The sequence below is a fragment of the Macaca mulatta genome, chromosome 10 (assembly GCF_049350105.2).
Source record: "Macaca mulatta isolate MMU2019108-1 chromosome 10, T2T-MMU8v2.0, whole genome shotgun sequence".
NCBI classification, from domain to species: Eukaryota; Metazoa; Chordata; class Mammalia; order Primates; family Cercopithecidae; genus Macaca; species Macaca mulatta.
In genome coordinates, this window is record NC_133415.1 from 115,054,031 (window position 1) to 115,072,756 (window position 18,726).

At 51.7% G+C, this 18,726-nt stretch overlaps 2 protein-coding genes across 7 annotated transcripts in view; both read left to right on the forward strand.

Moving 5' to 3' along the window:
• OSBPL2 (oxysterol binding protein like 2) overlaps positions 1-18,726 on the forward strand; it is a 58,914-nt gene that overhangs the window by 22,631 nt on the left and 17,557 nt on the right. For 3 of the 6 annotated variants that reach the window (XM_015148652.3, XM_015148651.3, XM_028828679.2), the window contains exons 3-6: positions 245-389; positions 4,160-4,235; positions 12,458-12,592; positions 13,645-13,742. In XM_015148652.3, the coding sequence (XP_015004138.1) occupies positions 245-389; positions 4,160-4,235; positions 12,458-12,592; positions 13,645-13,742 (454 nt within the window). The remainder of the gene's footprint in view (positions 1-244; positions 390-4,159; positions 4,236-12,457; positions 12,593-13,644; positions 13,743-18,726) is intronic. The other 3 variants (XM_077952133.1, XM_015148653.3, XM_077952134.1) reach the window with 1 other exon arrangement.
• On the forward strand, positions 13,749-15,564 carry LOC144332217 (uncharacterized). The gene has a single exon (XM_077952142.1). The coding sequence runs from the start codon at positions 14,876-14,878 to the stop codon at positions 15,350-15,352; it is 477 nt and encodes a 158-aa protein (XP_077808268.1). The 5' UTR covers positions 13,749-14,875; the 3' UTR covers positions 15,353-15,564.

Here is an 18,726-nt window from a genome sequence, read left to right on the forward strand (position 1 = left end):
GCCTGGGCGCTGGAGCTCGCTGGGAGTGGCCTTTAGGTGGGAAGCTCCCTGGTGTGCCCTTGTTCTCTCTGCACCCTGTCTACTTCTGTCTACTTCTGGGGAACCAGAGTTAATTCTTCCACATGTGTCCATTCAAACAACTTAGAGCTTTAGTCATCTGCTTGCATAGTCAGAATTCTTGGAGGCAGTCTTTTAAAAAATCTTCCAGGTCCAGCGAAAATTACCATTTTCTTGTCTCGCACAGGCTTTGATTCTGATAACTCTTCTGGGGAATTTTCAGAGGCACATCAGAAAGTCACGGGAATGATTGACTTGGACACCAGCAAAAATAATAGGATTGGGAAAATTGGGGAGAGGCCCTCTCAAGAGAATGGAATTCAGAAACACAGGTATGTTCTCTCACATCTATTGTTTCTAAAATGCGTCTGTAATCACCCCAAAAACACTCTTCAGGGTACCCTCAGCCCTCACGAGCATTGAGCTGGAGCGGCATCCCCACGGCTGCCTGGCCTTCCCGTCCGGACAGCCTCCTGTGTCCGGCCAGCCTCCTGTGTCCGGCCAGCAAGCGTTCTGAGAGACTCCATGCCTCTCTTGGCTCCGGGAATCAGCAGATGGCAATTTTATGAGCAGTACTTTTCCCCATCTAAGAAATGCCGCAAACAGTACATGGCGTTTTGATCATCAGACCCCTTGCTGATTTCCTACAGATACTCCTGTTCTTCCATGGGCAGCCAAATTCATCCTCTGTCTCATCGGAGTTCTATTGCAGTGTGTTCAGCTCTGACCCCTACAGGACGAGAAGGGTTTCATTTGCTTGATGTAGCAAGACCCCATTCCCTTTCCTCCTCCTCCACGTTCGTTTTCATGTAGGTAGAGTCCGATGACAGTGGCCATCATGAGAAGTCTTCAGTCCTTGGCTGGGCGTGGTGGCTCATGCCTGTAATCCCAGCACTTTGGGAGGCTGAGACAGGTGGATCACTCGAGCCCAGGAGTTGGAGACCAGCCTGGGCAGCATGGCAAGACCCCACCACTACAAAAAAATTAAAATAATTAGCTGGGCGTGGTGGTGCACGCCTGTGGTCCCAGCTACTTGGGAGGCTAAGTCAGGAGTATCCCTTGAGCCCAGGAGTTTGAGGCTATGGTGAGCTGAGATGGCGCCACTGCACTCTAGTGTGGGCAACAGAGCAAGACCCTGTCTCAAAGTCTCAAAAAAAAAAAAGCAAAAAACAGGAAGAAGTCTTCAGTCTTTGTTGATAGAAGCACGAGCCGGGCGCGGTGGCTCATGCCTGTAATCCCAGCCCTTTGGGAGGCCGAGGCGGCCGGATCATGAGGTCAGGAGATCGAGACCATCCTGGCTAACATGGAGAAACCCTGTCTCTACTAAAATACAAAAAATTAGCCCGGTGTAGTTGTGCACATCTGTAGTCCTGGCTACTTGGGAAGCTGAGGCAGGGGAATCACTTGAACCCGGGAGGCGGAGGTTGCAGTGAGCTGAGATCACGCCACTGCACTCCAGCCTGGGTGACAGAGTGAGACTCCATCTCAAAAACAAAAAAAAAAGGCCGGGCCCGGTGGCTCAAGCCTGTAATCCCAGCACTTTGGGAGGCCGAGACGGGCGGATCACGAGGTCAGGAGATCGAGACCATCCTGGCTAAAACGGTGAAACCCCGTCTCTACTAAAAAATACAAAAAACTAGCCAGGCGAGGCGGCAGGCACCTGTAGTCCCAGCTACTCGGGAGGCTGAGGCAGGAGAATGGCCTGAACCCGGGAGGCGGAGCTTGCAGTGAGCTGAGATCCGGCCACTGCACTCCAGCCTGGGCAACAGAGCGAGACTCCGTCTCAAAAAAAAAAAAAAAAAAAAAAAACACGAAGTCAGGACAAGTGTCAGGTGGGGCAGGCAGTGGCCCTGGAGCTGGTGGCATTGCGTTGCGGGCTCCAGCCACAGCTGCTGATGTGTGTCTCAGCTCCAGGGAGCTGCTCCAGCCTGGCCTCAGGCTCTCCTTCGAGCTGCAGGCCCACACCCCTGCTTGGTGGGTCCACTCGGGCGCCCACATTTGCTTCTCATCTGTTGTTTGTTCATTCTCTCACCCCACAGATATGGGAGCCCCCACCCCTGCTCCTTCTGCGTCCCTGTTTTCTAGCCCTGACTCTGTGGCCATTTTCAGTGCTGTTGGGTCCTTCAGTTCTTCTGTCTTCTCTGCCACATGCCTGTCTACCCAGCCACCTGTTTCCAGAGTGACCTCTACATCCCTGCCTTTTATTCCAGCTGTTGTGCAGAGGCATTTGTGTATATATGTATTTATTGTTTTTGAGACGGAGTCTCACTCTGTCACCCAGGCTGGAGCAGCTCCAGTGGTGCGACCTCAGCTCACTACAACCTCTGTCTCCCAGATTCAGGTGATTCTCTTGCCTCAGCCTCCCAAGTTGCTGGGATTACAGGCATACATCACCATGCCTGGCTAATTTTTGTATTTTTAGTAGAGACAGTGTTTTGCCATGTTGGCCAGGCTAGTCTCGAGCTCCTCCAGTGATCCACCTGCCTTGGCCTCCCAAAGTATTGTGATTACAGGTGAGAGCCACCATGCCCAGCCCAGAGGCGTTTTTCAAAAGACAGATCTGAACCCCCTACTCCGTCACCCTCTGCCTAAAACTCAGGCAGGATGGCCACATGGCCGGCCTCACACTCCTGGTCCTACAGAGCTGTGAATGGTGCCCTGTTCTACTGGAAGAAATGACCCAGCTTGGACAGTGCACCATGTGGTCACTCACCTCTTAGGGTGAAGGCCAGCACCCTCACCTAGGCCCTCGGGCCCAGGCCTGAGCCCTGTTACCTCCTGCCCCAGCTGCAGGGGCCTCTTTCAGGTCCTCTGGTGCATCAGCTCCCTCTGCTCCCTTGGCCTGGGGCCTCTCTTCTCCTCCTTCATGTCTGTAGCTCCTGTGCATCCCATCTCCATGCAGGGTTATATCCTTGGGGGATGTGACCTGGCCCTCTGCAGAGCCACATTCCCCTCCTGGTAGCACCCCCGAATCACAGAGTATTCCCTGAATGAGTGCATGGATGATGGCAGAGCAGAGCTGGGTGCTGGCTTCCAGCAGCCCAGGCCTGGCACTCAGCAGATGTTCATTTTATTTTCCACCCTGCCTCATAGCTGCCGTGTCCTCTCCCTCCTGCCCCCTGACACCAGTAGTGTGTCCTGACCCAGCTGCCCTGATGTGGCATTCCCGGGGCATAGCTCAGGAGCAGAGCAGGCAAAAGCATGTGCTTTCATCACTCCAGAGGTCAGAGTGTCGGTGTCAAGGTTTTGCTGGGTGCGAGGCAAAACACCCCTCAAAGCAGCTTCCATGAAATGGGAGTTCAGCAGGAGAGCCCTGGGGTGTCCCTGGAGGGCTGTGAGCAGCAGGGAGCCCTGGGCCCCCACTCTGCAGCACCTTCTTTGCACCCTCCTCTGTGGTGTCCTGTGTGGGTTTGGCACGCCTCTCCCCAAATCCAAGTTTATGTCTCCATTCAGGCACTCCCCTCCTAGATGGAGACAGTGTCTCATTCCAGCTCCACGTTCCTGGCGGGGAGTCCAGGGCCCCGGGTCAGTGGTCCCCAGGTCGATCAGCAGTGAGCAGTGGTGGGGGTGAGGGTCTCCTGGTGCAAGCGTGATGGCGTGGGCTCCCCCTTGCAGCCGACTGGAAGATTACCTAGAAAGAAATGCTCCTCAGGAAGGCAAACACGAATCTAAAGGACTGAAAAGCTTTTAGTTCAGGTCACTCTTGGTGCCCTCGTGGCCTGACCTCTGCCTATGGTCTGGCTGCTGCCCCAAGGACCCACCAGGAGCCCCCAGAAGGCTGTGAACTGTGCAGGCAGAGGGACTCCCTGCTGCTGCCCTGTCTCCCAGCTCTGGGAGGAAACAACAGCACGGCCACTGTGGGGCCAAGACTGCAGAGCCAGCCATCTTTGTTGTCATGACCATTCCTGGGAGGTCCTGGGAACATGGGTGTGGAAGGCCTCTCGCAGCAGCCATATCCGTGTGTCCCTAGGCATGCCAGAATGCAGAAATGCCAATGTTTAAGTGTCAGAATTAAAGAGAAATGGTCATTGAGTGCAGCCACCTTGAGTGGTCGGGGTCCTGTGTTGAATTCACCCACACACACCCCTTTCATGCCCCACAGGACGTCACTGCCGGCTCCCATGTTCAGCAGAAGTGATTTCAGCGTGTGGACCATCCTAAAGAAGTGTGTCGGCCTGGTGAGTCCGGGGGCCCATGCTCATGCGTGGGGCTGCACCACTGACTCCTGGGAAGGTATTGCAGTGCTAGTGATTTAAGAAAATGCGCTCTTGCCGGGCACATGCCTGTAATCCCAGCACTTTGGGAAGCTGAGGTGGGTGGATCACCTGAGGTCGGGAGTTTAAGACTGGCCTGGCCAACATGGAGAAACCCCGTCTCTACCAAAAATACAAAATTAGCCGGGCATGGTGGCGCACGCCTGTAATCCCATTTACTTGGGGGGCTGAGGCAGGAGAATTGCTTGAACCTGAGAGACGGAGGTTACAGTGAGCCGAGATTGCGCCATTGTACTCCAGGCTGAGTGACAAGAGTGAGATTCCGTCTCAAAAAAAAAAAAAGAAAAAATGCACTCTCATGTTTATAAACAGTGTGAGATTAAGACAGTAAAACAGGCAGAGAACAAGCACGTCAGGGGAAGAGGCGTTCTGTAGGTGAAACGGGACATGAGAACCATCCTGCAGGTACCCGTCCAGCTCTGTGTCCTGTGTGAGGTGGGTGGGGCTTCCGTGGCACCCCCCACGGCCACATGCTGAGCTGCAGGAGGGGCGTCAGCCTTTGTCAGGGGCTCAGGGTTTGGGACAGAAAAACTAGCTGGGTAATGAGGGCCCAGAAGTTACAGACTTTCCCTTTCATGATCCTTCCTGACTGTGAGAACAAGCGGTGCCTCACGGGGGCGGGGAGTGTCCTGTGCCTTCTGTACCTTACTGGGTCCTGGGCCAGTGCTCAGTGACTGAAAACTCAGATGGCCTGGGGATACACGACGTCACTCTTGCTCAGACCATGTCTTCTAGTGCCGATGATTTTTTGCCCTTATGTTTTAGTCCTTTTTTTTCCAGAGGGAACTTCATTTTTTCTCAACTTTTTATTTTGAAATAATTTTAGACTTAAGGAAAATCACAAGATAGCACAGAGCATTCCTGTAAACCCACCACCCAGCTCCCCTGATGCTGGCATCTCTCGGAGTAACCATAGGTCAGTGACCGAAGCGAGAAATGCATCTTAGCTCCACATGTCACTTGTATTTCCTCAGTGTCCCCAACGTCCTTTCCTGTCCCAGGACCCTCATGGCATTTGGGCTTCTCCACTTGGTGACAGCTGCTCTGGTCTATTACTTAGTGGACTTTTCCTTAATTTGAGTTTGTCTGATGTTTTCTTCTTAGAATGAGGTTCTGTGTTTTTGGCACACACAGAAGTGAGGTACCCTTGCCAGGGCCTGGTCTGAGGGGCTCTGTGATATCCACGTGTCTTGTTAGGGGGACTGTTAACCTGATCACTTGGTTAACCTGATCAAGTGTCTCCACTGCAGAGTTGCTGCATTTCTCTTTGTAATCAGTGTTTTGGGGGAGACACTCGGATTCCGCTTGCTAATTGTGGCATCCATTGGTGGGTTTTATTGAAATCATTCTAATGGGGATTTTCTATTCTCATTCTGTCTTCTACCTTTATTAATTGGTATTGTTCTGTAAAGGAGAGCTGTCCCTTCTCCCCTAATTATATATTTATTCAGTTATTTATTTGTATTAGTATGGACTCATGAGCATGTATTTTCTGTGAGTTGAATTCCAGTATAGTCCTTATTTACGTAATTGCTCAAATTGTTCTACCTTTGGCATTGAGAGTTCTTCCAGGTTGGTTTTCCCGCTTCTGCTGAACCCCCATCCTTTTCTGAACACTTATTTCAGGCACTAAAGGATACTCTAGTTCAGCTTATATTTTCCCTGCCTTAACCCTGGAATCAGCCACTTCCCCAGGGAGCCCATTCACTGGGTAATGGTGTTTAGAAACCACGACCCAGTGCTGGGTGAGCTCATTGCTACTGAGGTATCATTGCCTGCAGACCCTCTCAGCAGATGGCGCTGGAAAATACGAGTGTGCTAATGCTCATGCATACACATCTGTATTTCTGTATATATCTGTATGTTTCTTTTAAAATAAACCATTTGAGATTTTTTTTCTCCTTCAGCAGTGTTTTTTGTACATTTTTGACTATGTGGCTAATTCAGGTCTTGACAAAAATATCTGTCTTGGTATAGATGATGAAAGTCTTTTTGTGAACTTGACAAACCACCTAATTTTGACTCTTTTAAATTCTAAGACAGGCTGGGTGTGGTAGTAGCTCATGCCTGTAATCCTAGTGCTTTGGAAAGCTGAGGGAAGAGAATCGCTTGAGGCCAGGAGTTTGAGACCAGAGCCTGGGCAACACAGTGAGACCCCATCTCTACAAAAAAATTTTTAAAATTAGCCAGGTGTGTTGGCACATGTCTGTAGTCCCAGTTACTCAGGAGGCTGAGACAGGAGGATGGCTTGAGTCTGGGAGTTTGAGGCTGCAGTGAACTGTGATTTCACCACTGTACTCGAGCCTACATAACAGAGGGAAACCTTGTCTCTTAAAAAAAATAAAGATTCTAGGACCAAAAGCATCTTTTCAACAACATGAAATGATGTAAATTGCATTCCCTAGGTGAGGGTTGTGGAGGGATTGAGGTGAAAGTTGCATGTGAGCGTGTAGGACTGGCAGGCGTAGTGGAAAGGTGCTGGGAGGGGCCTTGCGGGGTGGCTCCACCCCTCACACTTCACTTTGAAACACTCCCCTCTGGAGGTTTTGGTGGCATTCCTCTCTTTTTACTACTTCTCAGCTTGTATTGAAAAAACACAAGCACACTTGGCAGCATGGACAGTCCCAACACAGACAGACGTGGACAGATAGTGGCGAGCCCATGTCCCCATAGCTGGATCCTCAGTGATTGGCTGTGGCTCTTTCTGGATCTGTACTGATTGGCTGTGGCTCATTCTGGATCTGCAGTGATTGGCTGTGGCTCGTTCTGGATCCACAGTTATTGGCTGTGGCTCATTGTGTTTGGTCCACACCCCCCTGCTTCTCTCCTCCCTCATATTTTAATTCCAGACATCTTTTTGTTTGTAAATATTTCTTACATATATTTAAAGGATAAGTCACATTTTTAATGTGACTATGATATTATTATACTTTAGAAAATAACTTTAGAAAGTTATTTAATATCATCAGATACTCGCTCTGTATTCAAATGTCCAGTGGTCTCACGTGTTGCTGTCTGCTGTTTGCAGTCCTGTGTGGACCTTGTTTGTGTCCCTCTGTCAGGAAGCCTTTTTGTTGCTCTTTCTCTGAATTTAAAAGCTGTGGGCAGGTCAGGCGTGCGGCGGCTCATGCCTATAATCCCTGTCAGAGGCTGAGGCAAGAGGATCGCTCCAGGCTAGGGGTTCAGAACCAGCTCGGGCAACAAAGTGAGATCCCATCTCTACAAAAAATAATTAGCCGGGCATGGTGGTCCATGCCCAGGCTCCCAGCTACTCGAGTGGCTGATACAGGAGGATCGCTAGAGCCTGAGAGGTTGAGGCTGCAGTGACCAGTGATCACATTACTGTGCCCCAGCCCGGGTGGCAGAGCAAGACCCTGTCTCTAACAAAAACAGCTGTGGCACTCAGAGCCTGGGTCCATTAACTCAGGAGGACATGCTGGTTGGAGCTGTGCCAACGTGATCACCCTTTATTGATTGCCAGGGATATTTCTGTGGTGAGAGGCTCCACTTCCTTTGCTGTAAATGCAGTTTATGTAGGAAAGTCAGGACCAGTGAGCGATTCTTCCTCTTTATTGAAGTTTTCACATAATGTGTTCTTTCACTGGCGTCATCCAGTGTGACTCATGTAACCAGCTAGTTTGTCTTTTGTTTACCTCCTAGCATTTAACTTATTGATGTCTTCCAGTCCACAGATTGTTCCATCTTTGGTCAGTGAGAGTCTATTCAAGGTGGCCTGGAGTCCTTTACAAAAGGAGCTTCAGGCCTCTCCTGTGCATTTACTGTCTGGGGTGTGGAATCAGCTACTTGTCCAGGGAGAGAAGGAGAATTCAGGACCACAGCCAGGCTCTGAGGAGGCCACTGGGGTGGTCTTATTTCGAGGGCTGTTCCTACAGCTAGGAACTGTGTTTTTGTTTGTTTCAGTGATGCTTCCAATTTGGGCCAGCAGGCTCCACCTAACCTCTGCGGCCTCGTGTCTGCATCTCTTTTCTCCCTCACTGACAGTCCCAGTTTTCGGCAGCCCTGGCGAGGATAGATTTAGACCAGCACGTAGTTGTGACTCACTCACTTTGCCCCACATACCTGCGGGACCAGCTCTGCTGCTGACAGTGTCTTTGCTGAGATAGCGCATGTCTGTGGCTCCTGCAGTTGCCAGTTGTCTTTGTCCTCAGGGCGTATCTCAAATGCCCGCTTTTTTTTTTTTTTTTTTTGAGAAAGAGTCTTGCTCTGTCACCTAGGCTGCAGTGCAGTGGTGTGATCTCAGCTCACTGCAACCTCTGCCTCCTGGGTTCAAGTGATTCTCCTGCCTCAGCCTCCCGAGTAGCTGGGACTACAGGCGCCCGCCACCATGGCTGGCTAATTTTTTTTTTTTGTATTTTTAGTAGAGATGGGGTTTCACCTTATTGGCCAGGCTGGTCTCAAACTCCTGACCTTGTGATCCACCCACCTTGGCCTCCCAAAGTGTTGGGATTACAAGCGTGAGCCAACTGCGCCCGGCCAAATGCCTGCATTTCCAAACCACCTGGGTGCTTCTTCTCTGGGTGATTGTGCCACCAAGGGAATGATGTAAGTTCATTCGTTTCATTTTTGATATTGAGAGATGACTTTTTTTTTTTTTTGAGACGGTGTCTTGCTCTGTTGCCCAGGCTGGAGTGCAGTGGCACAATCTCGCCTCACTGCAAGCTCCGCCTCCCGGGTTCATGCCATTCTCCTGCCTCAGCCTCCCGAGTAGCTGGGACTACAGGTGCCCGCCACCACGCCCAGCTAATTTTTATATTTTTGGTAGAGTCGGGGTTTCACTGTGTTAGCCAGGATGGTCTCGAACTTCTGACCTGGTGATCTACCCGCCTCGGCCTCCCAAAGTGCTGGGATTACAGGCATGAGCCACCGCACCAGCCCGAGAGATGACTTTTTCAAATTTAATTTTTTTTTTTTTTTTTTTTGAGACGGAGTCTCGCTCTGTCACCCAGGCTGGAGTGCAGTGGCCAGATCTCAGCTCACTTCAAGCTCCGCCTCCCGGGTTCACGCCATTCTCCTGCCTCAGCCTCCCGAGTAGCTGGGACTACAGGCGCCCGCCACCTCGCCCGGCTAGTTTTTTGTATTTTTTAGTAGAGACAGGGTTTCACCGTGTTAGCCAGGATGGTCTCGATCTCCTGACCTCGTGATCCGCCCGTCTCGGCCTCCCAAAGTGCTGGGATTACAGGCTTGAGCCACCGCGCCCGGCTTAATTTTCTTTTTAAATTATGGGTCCTGCGTCAAATTTATCACGTAAGGTGTATTCCAGGAGGGTTGGGTTCCTGTCCCTGTGCCCTCCTGGTGCTCTCTGCTTTCCCCACAGGTGACCAGGAGCCACGTTTAGGGCACATCTTTCATGCATCACACAGCTGATTCTGTGTGTATCTTCTCCCCACTTCTTTATGTAAATGAGAGACTTTCTCCACCTTTTCAAATTTGGTGGTATATCTATAGCAATACGCAGTGACTTCTTAATTAATTAATTAATTATTTCTTTTTGGAGACTGAGTCTTGCTTTGTCACCCAGGCTGGAGTGCAGTGGGAGGATCATGGCTCACTGTAACTTCAATCTCCTGGGCTTAAGTGAACCTCCTACATGAGCCTCTGGAGTAGCTGGGACTACAGGCACCCAACACTATGCCCAGCTACTTTTAAAAAAATTTTTGGCAGTGGCTCACGCCTGTAATCCCAGCACTTCGGGAGGCCGAGGCAGGCGGATCATGAAGTCAGGAGTTCGAGACCAGCCTGGCCAACATAGTAAAACCCCGTCTCTACTAAAAATGCAAAAAATTAGCTGGGTATAGCACTGCATGCCTGTAATCCCAGCTACTCGGGAGGCTGAGGCAGGAGAGTCTCTTGAACCCAGGAGGCAGAGAGGTTGCAGTGAACTGAGATCGCGCCATTGCACTGCTGCCCAGGTGACAGTGCGAGACTCCAACTCAAAAAAAATTTTTTTTTTTTTTTTGTAGAGACAGGGTCTCACTTTGTTGCCCAGGCTGGTCTTAAACTCCTGGCCTCAAGTGGTCCTCCCCGCTTTGGCCTCCAAAAGTGTTGGGATTACAGGCATGAGCCATCTCGCTTAGCTGACTTCTTAATCTTTTAATGGCATGGCGCTCCCTCACATGGCTGCCCCCTAGCTCATTGGACTGGTGCTCTGTTGTTGGACATACGGGTCATTTTTGGTCTTTCATGGATCCAGTCGTGCTGCAGCAGAGAGCCCTGCGTGTGTGTTTGGCCGAGGCTCTGGGGGGTAAAGAGCCCTGCGTGTGTGTTTGGCCGAGGCTCTGGGGGGGTAAAGAGCCCTGCGTGTAGGTTCCTAGAAGTGGGGCTGCTCGGTCAGGGGCAGATACCCGTAGAGTTTGCTGGAAGCGGCCCGGTCTTCTCTGTGGGGCTGCATCACTGTGCATTTCCACAACAGCCAGGGGGCTTTCTCCAGGTGGGAGCTGCACGCAGTTGCAATACCATCTCTCCTGCCTGAGCAAGGCAGCGTCTCCCCAGTGCTCAGGGCCGCCAGCCGCACTTCCTTCCTGGCCTCCCTGGCCCCATCTCTGCCCGCTGTGGACTGTGGCTTCTTCTAGTTCACCAGGTGTTTAGAGCATGGGAGGGCTGTTGACCCTGGTCTGGAATGTAAATTGCAAATGCTCCTCCATCTGTCTGCTTTTCTGCTCATTCTTTCGGGGCTTCTCTCTTTCTCTCCCACGTGCTCCTGCAGTGCTGAGCTCTGATCATGAGGGTCACATCTCTTCCTGCTTTCCTCAGCAGCCACATTCCCTTGTGCAGTCTTGGCCACACCCACGTGCTGGGGCTGCCTCAGTTGGAATCCAGTTCTAGCCCCTCCTAAGCCCACAGTCCCTGTGTGTCCGGTGCCACCTGGGGCCTGCTCGCCCCTGCAGCAGCCTGAGCTGCAGGCTCTGTGTGTCTGCCCTGTACTCTCAGCCTCGGTCCCTGCACTTGTCTTTGACCCAGCGTCTGAGCAGAGCCCCCTCCCAGCACAGACGCTGAGTTTTGGGAACTTGGGTCCTCTCCTTATCCCTCTCCCTCTGCCTCTGCTTTGGCCACCCCAGACCCTGCTCCTTCCTGAAGAGCCTGCCCTGAGGTACACAGTTATGCTTTCCTGGAATGCGTGCTGCCCAGCTGTTGGGATCCCTTTCCTAGAAGCCCAGCAGGAAGAGTGGCCCCTGTGGGCACTTGTCCCCTTGGCACCTTCCCAGCTTCCACCACTAAGCCATGCACCTGCTCTGCGCTGCCCGGGGCCTGGGAGCAGACACCTGAGGCACCTTTGCCAACTTGGAAGGCCTTAGGGGAAAGCTGCATGGAGCCATGTTATAGGAGACCTCATTTGCCAGGTTCAGGCATGTCCGTGGCATCCTGGAGGGGATGGGAAGCCAGGGACTATTTTTAATGGCGTGGGTGGCTCTACTTTGGGACCACTACTTTGTTTTTTGTTTGTTTGTTTGTTTTTGAGACAGAGTCTGGCTCTGTCTCCCAGGCTGGAGTGTAATAGCACAATCTCGGCTCACTGCAACCTTCACCTCCTGGGTTCAAGCGATTTTCCTGCCTCAGCCTCCCGAGTAGCTGGGATTACAGGTGTGCGCCATCATGCATGGCTAATTTTTGTAATTTTAGTATAAACGGGGTTTCACCATGTTGGCCAGGCTGGTGTTGAACTCCTGACCTCAAGGGATCTGCCCACCTCGGCCTCCCAGGATGCTCATATTATAGGCCTGAGCCACCGTGCCCAGCCTGGGCCACTACTCTGGAAGTGGGGTGGAGAAGATGTGGAGTGGGGGAGGGGGCGTGGGTGGGCCCAGGAGCCCCTGTGGCAGTCTGTGTGTTGGGAATGGGGCAGTGGGCTGGGGAGGCAGAGAGGATTCAGGGTGTCACGCCAGAGACCTCTGCAGGCTCAGCGCAGATTGTGAGTTAGGTCTGATGGCAGCGAGGCTCACAGGGCAGGGCTGATGGGGCAGGGAGTGGCTCACCCATGGGGGGTTTGAAGATCCGGTTCAACCCCAGAGTCTGCGGCTCCATAAAGGAATGCTCAGAGTAGGGGCCTGGAGCAGCCCCGCGGTGTCAGGAAGGCAGCAGTAACCAGCGGGTCTTCCCCATCTTTTCAGGAGCTGTCCAAGATCACGATGCCAATCGCCTTCAACGAGCCTCTGAGCTTCCTGCAGCGGATCACAGAGTACATGGAGCACGTGTACCTCATCCACAGGGCCTCCTGCCAGCCCCAGCCCCTGGAGAGGATGCAGGTGGGCCTTAGGAGTGCCAGGCGGGAGTTTGTCACGAAAGTGACACCCCTTGAATGTCTGGCCACACAGTCTTGGGGCCCCGGGCATCTGTGAGAAGGGCTCGCACAGCTCCCCCCAGTGTTCAGTGCCATCCTGCCTGGCAGCCATGGCATTTGTCCAGGTATGTGATGACAGAACTTGCAGGAAATGCCATTGAGCTCTCAGTGGCCCCAGGAGCTCCCTGCTGCCGCCTCCCTCCGGGAGTCTCCGCCTCTTGGAACGGAAGGTGGTGGCGGGCTTTGCCCTCGGGCTCCTCTGGGGTCCTGTTGTACCACCGCGCCCCGTGTGTGTGTATGTGTGTGACTGTGGGCTGGGCACGCACGGTGGCTCACGCCTGTAATCTCAATACTTTGGGAGGCTGAGTGGATGAATCGCTCCTGGAGGTTGAGACCAGACTAGGCAACACAGTGAGACCACATCTCTACAAAATTTTTTTTTAAATTTAGGCAGGTGCAGTGGTGCATGCCTGCAATGCCAGCTACTTGGGAGGCTGATGAGAGAGGATCACTTGTGCCCAGGAGCTAGAGGCTACAGTGAGCTATGATGACGCCACTGCACTCCAGCCTGGGTGATGGAGTGAGACCCTGTGTTTAAAAAATAACAAAATACAAGTGTGTGACTGTGGGCGCACATAGTGCGTGTCCCTGTGCGCGTGTGTGCGCATGCCTCTGTGAATGCGTGCTTGGGGGGTGCGTGTTGAGTGTGTGGCCTTGTGTGTGCATGTGAGACAGAGTGACTGACATTGTTGCAGCGTCTGCCAGGAAGGGCGCGGCCCCGGGGGTGGAAGGCAGCACCCAGTTCCTTCTTTCTGTGCTGTCGACGGAGTGGCGGGTGATGAAGGGCGTTCCCTGGAAGTCCTATAATCTCAGACACACTGCTTGGAGAAAATTGAAAAATCACACGGAACAAATAGTGACAGAAACCAGGTGCCCACCGCCCTCCACGAGAGGCCGTCTTCTCCGGCGCATTTCGTAACTGAAGCTGTTCCTGCCCGTCCTGTGGATTATTTACAGTCTGTGGCTGCTTTTGCTGTTTCGGCCGTGGCTTCCCAGTGGGAGAGGACCGGCAAACCATTTAATCCACTCTTGGGAGAAACGTATGAATTAATCAGGTAAGGGAAAAAGGCCCATCATAAATATCTTGTAAATGGAATTCCTTGGATGACAGATGAGTTTGATTCTTTCACTAGCATTGATTCCACTGCTCTGAGAATAAACTGTTTGAATTAAGAGCTCACTAAAGCGTTTGGATGCTGTAGGCGAGATGTTTCACACACATGGGGTGTTGTGCTAACAGTGCCACGGTGTCTGAGTGAGTGTAAAGCATTGGCAATGAGATATTTTAGTGTGTTCGACTCAAGCGTGGAGACAGCGTGTACCGTAGACGCTTCCGTGTGTGTGCAACGTCTGTGAAATGTGTAGGATTGTTGTGAGCTTCACCGAAAATGGAAATAGGTACTAATGAGCAAAACTAGGCTGTTTTACCAAAGTATTCAGTGAATGCTATTGAAAAAGCAGGTAAATCCGGAGACAGGAATGATTGCAAAGAGGAGTTTCACTCCCAAGGCCACGTTTGCCACCACACAGCCTCCCCAGAGTTTTAGCAATGGTCAGACGGCCCTGGCCAAGGGAGAGTTAACCAGACCATGCCTCATCTCCAGACATCCCTGAAACTTCTTCCTATGGAACTTTCTTCTAGGCAGCGTTGCTGTCCCTTCCTAGAGTCCCCTCAGCTTCCCTCCTGTCTCTGGTGGCCCTCACCTTACAGACCTGAGACTGACTCCAAGTCCCTGAACTCTGACCCCAGAGGTCCAGCCAGGCCCCATATCACGTTGTCTGCGGCTGGGCCTCTGGAAGGACTGGTTGGGGTTCTCTTCACCCACCTGGTTGCCCCGGGGACTGCTGTGGTTATTCACAGAATCATCCTGAGATTCTGCCCCGGTGACAGTGCCTACCCAAACCAACAAAGGAAGTCAGAAGCAGGCCAGACCGCAGCATGAGTGTGGCAGTGTGGTAATTCCTCAGCCATCGAGCAGCCTGGCTGGGGCTCCGGGTGGCTGTGGATGAGAGAATAGATGTGTGTGGCTTCCTTCAGGGCCGTTTGGTGATGTCTAAAATGATTTTTATTCCACTGCCCGTGGACCCCCTCATTCTCTTGTAGATGCATGCGGGTGCCCACGGACAGATGTGTAGGGAGAGTCAGCGGAGCACAGTTGAGCCCCTGTCTCTGTGACAGGGCTAAGCTATGGTACTGAAGGAGGGAGGGGCAGGGCACTCTCAGCTGCACCCTTCACTCCTCCGACTGTCTGGTAGCCCAGCACACAGCTCGCTCCGCCTGCCCGGGGAGAAGGAGCTTGCTGGTGGGACGCCCTTCACTCCTCCGACTGTCGAGGTAGCCCAGCACACAGAGCTCGCTCCGCCTGCCCGGGGAGAAGGAGCTTGCTGGAGGGGCGTGGGTGGTTATCTAGACAAGCCTGCTGTGCAGAATGCAAGCTGTTTGCTACAGGCTGCTGGGCTGCACGCCTCCCTGCCCAGGAACAGAGTGCAGACGGGAGGGAAGGCAGGCTCCTTTATCATCTTGTTTTATTATTTTTCTATGAAAAAGGGAGTTGAGCCAAAACAATTAGCCTCTTATTTGGATTCTGGTTTAGTTGATATTCTGTTGGGTTATTTTATTATGAAGTCTGTTTGTTTTTTAATTATAAGAATGTGCTCTTTATAGAAAATGTGTAACATTGAGAAAGGTAGAAAAGATAAATCAGGCATAATCCCATAAAAGACAATAGCTGACTAGGCTCATGCCTATAATCCCAGCAACCTGGGAGGCCGAGGCAGGAGCATCACTCGAGCCCAGGAGTTCAAAGTTACAGTGATCGTGCCACTGCACTCTAAGCTGGACTACAGAGCCAGACCCTGTCTCTTTAAAAAAATAAAGATAGCTGTCAGCATTTTGTTACTTTCTTTTGTGTGTGTTTCAAAATATGATGTTAATTTGTATCCCTTTTTATTTAACAGTATGTCATAATTTTCCTGTGATATTAAAACTTTTTCTAAATTACAGTGTTTCATGGATTCTAAGACACATTTTTCATGTTGCAGCACTTCAACATGTCAGTTTCGTACTCCTTTTTTTTTTGAGATGGGGTCTTGCTCTGTCCCCCAGGCTGAAGTGCAGTGACATGATCACGGCTCACTGTAGCCTCAACCTCCTGGGCTAAAGTTATCTGCCCACCTCAGCCTCCCAAGTAGCTGGAACTACAGGCATGTGCCACCATGCCCAGCTAATTTTGGTATTTTCTTTTTTTTTTTTTTTGAGATGGAGTCTCGCTCTGTTGCCCAGGCTGGAGTGCAGTGGCAGGATCTCAGCTCACTGCAAGCTCCGCCTCCCGGGTTCATGCCGTTCTCCTGCCTCAGCCTCCCGAGCAGCTGGGACTACAGGCGCCCACCACCTCGCCTGGCTAGTTTTTTTGTATTTTTGTAGTAGAGATGGGGTTTCACCGTGTTAGCCAGAATGGTCTCGATCTCCTGACCTCGTGATCCGCCCATCTCGGCCTCCCAAAGTGCTGGGATTACAGGCTTGAGCCACTGCGCCCGGCCAATTTTGGTATTTTCAATAGAGATAGTGTTTTGCTATGTTGCCCAGGCTAGTCTTGAACTCCTGAGCTCAAGTGATCTGCCTACCTCCGCCTCCCAAAGTGCTAGGATTACAGGTGTGAGCCTCTGCGCCCAGCCCAAGTCATAGTTTCATTTGTAGCATTTTTTTTTTCTTTCATAAAATAATGGTGTGCAGTGCAATTAGTGACATCTTTGGTTCAAAGAAGTGCAGTTCCTTTGAAACTTCAGGTCACTGTATGGGACCCTTTATTGTATTTTATGTGTTATTAATTGAGAATTTTTTTTTTTGAGACGGAGTCTCCATTGGTTGCCCAGGCTGGAAGGCAGTGGCATGATCTCGGCTCGCTGCAGCCTCCGCCTGTGGGTTTAAGCAATTCTCCCTGTTCTCCGCCTCAGCTTCCCGAGTATTTGGGATTACAGGCGTGTGCCCCCATGCCCGGCTAATTCTCTTGTTTTCAGTAGAGACAGGGTTTCACCTTGTTGGCCAGGCTGGTGTTGAACTCCCAACCTCGGGTGATTCGCCCACCTTGGCCTCCCGAAGTGCTGGGATTACAGGCGTGAGCCACCATGCCCGGCCATGGTTGAGATTTTTATCAATAGTGAGCAAGTGGTTGTGGGATTTGGTTTGCTTCAAATGGGCTTTCTTCTGGTGTGTAAAGAGTTTAAAAGTGTGGCCAGGCGCGGTGGCTCAAGCCTGTAATCCCAGCACTTTCGGAGGCCAAGATGGGTGGATCACGAGGTCAGGAGATCGAGACCATCCTGGCTAACCTGGTGAAACCCCATCTCTACTAAAAAAAAATACAAAAATCTAGCTGGGTGAGATGGCAGGCACCTGTAGTCCCAGCTACTCAGGAGGCTGAGGCAGGAGAATGGCGTAAACCCAGGAGGTGGAGCTTGCAGTGAGCTGAGATCCGGCCACTGCACTCCAGCCTGGGCAACAGAGCGAGACTCTGTCTCAAAAAAAAAAAAAAAAGTTTAAAAGTGTGTGCCCATGTTTGTCCTAGAAAGTGTGAGTGTCAGCACTGGCTGTCAGACCATTTGGGGAGGAGCTGTTGTTAGTAATACAGGCTTTCCTGTACTTCTGTATATAAATCACTATGCAGTTTGGAGAAGCAACATAAATGTCACAGCTTCAAATTCTAGTGTTCCTGGCTCATGCTGGCTGGGTCAGCTGCTGGTCCTTACCCACACGCTGCCCATGCGTGAATGCCAACTTTGTGTTTTTCGTCTGATTTAGAAGTTGGCTGGCGCTGGGCAGCCGAGCACCTGTTCTCTAGATGTCATTGCCTTTGAGCAAGCAGGATAGTTTGGACAGAGTGTGGCGTGGTGACAGCAGGGTCCAGCAGGCGACGGTGGGTCTTGGCACACGCTGCAGGGAGCAGTGGGTCTTGGCACACGCTGCAGGGAGCAGTGGGTCTTGGCACACGCTGCAGGGAGCAGTGGGTCTTGGCACACGCTGCAGGGAGCAGCCCTGCTTCTGCTTCTGGGAAAGGGGAGGCTGAGGCCTGGACAAGGGAAAGACTGGCCACGAGAATCACTTGTGCGGGAGTCTTCTGTTCTGAATTCACGCAGAGTGTGCTTCCTTTTCTCGATATTTCTCTTGAGCCTGTTGCTGCTGCCAGCCTTCCCGTCCTCTGGTCAGCGTGCTGTGCCACCGTCGGAGGCATTCACGAGATTGGCTCTTAGAAAATGATTAAAATGTCTTGAAGAAGATAAATCCGGCTGGGCGCGGTGGCTCACGCCTGTAATCCCAGCACTTTGAGAGGCTGAGGTGGGCAGATCGCCTGAGGTTAGGAGTTCGAGACTAGCCTGGCCAACATGGTGACACCTTGTCTCTACTAAAAAATACAAAAAATTAGCCGGGCGTGGTGGCATGCACCTGTCCCATCTACTCAGGAGGCTGAGGCTGGAGAATCGCTTGAACCTGGAGGCAGAGGTTGCCGTGAGCCGAGATTGCGCCACTGTACTCCAGCCTGGGTGGCAGAGATTTTGAGATTCCATCTCAAAAAAAAGAAAAAGATAAATCAGAATAGGAAAGAAGTTCTAGATGATAGAGAAGAAGCCTTGTGAGTGAAAGGAATGCAAGCCGCCTGGGCTGGGTGGAGCGGGGCGTGCCACCAGCAGCCTTCCCCAGGGGCTGCACCCGGGGCTGGAGCTCTTGCTGCACAGCCGGAAGCAAGCTACGCACCTTCTTCACGCCGACACCCCGACACACGTCGTCTGTCACGCATTCACTTCCAGATCGTCCTTGCCAGTGTCTGCCATGTGCTGTGCGTCTGTGAGACCTTGGCAGTCTGTCAGGTTAGGGGCCATGGACGTGAACCAAGTCCTTTCCCAATACCCTGGATCCCTACAGATTCCTTGTTACAGCTAAAAATACACATTCCTTTCTTAGACAAGTATTCATTTTGTAAATTACATACCTTGGTAGTCAACCTTTTAAAATCTAATTTTTCAACTTTCCTTCCTCTGTAATGATTG

Coding starts and splice junctions, on each gene's coding strand:
- LOC144332217 (XM_077952142.1), top strand. CDS start 14,876: ATGGTACTGAAGGAGGGAGGGGCAGGGCACTCTCAGCTGCACCCTTCA.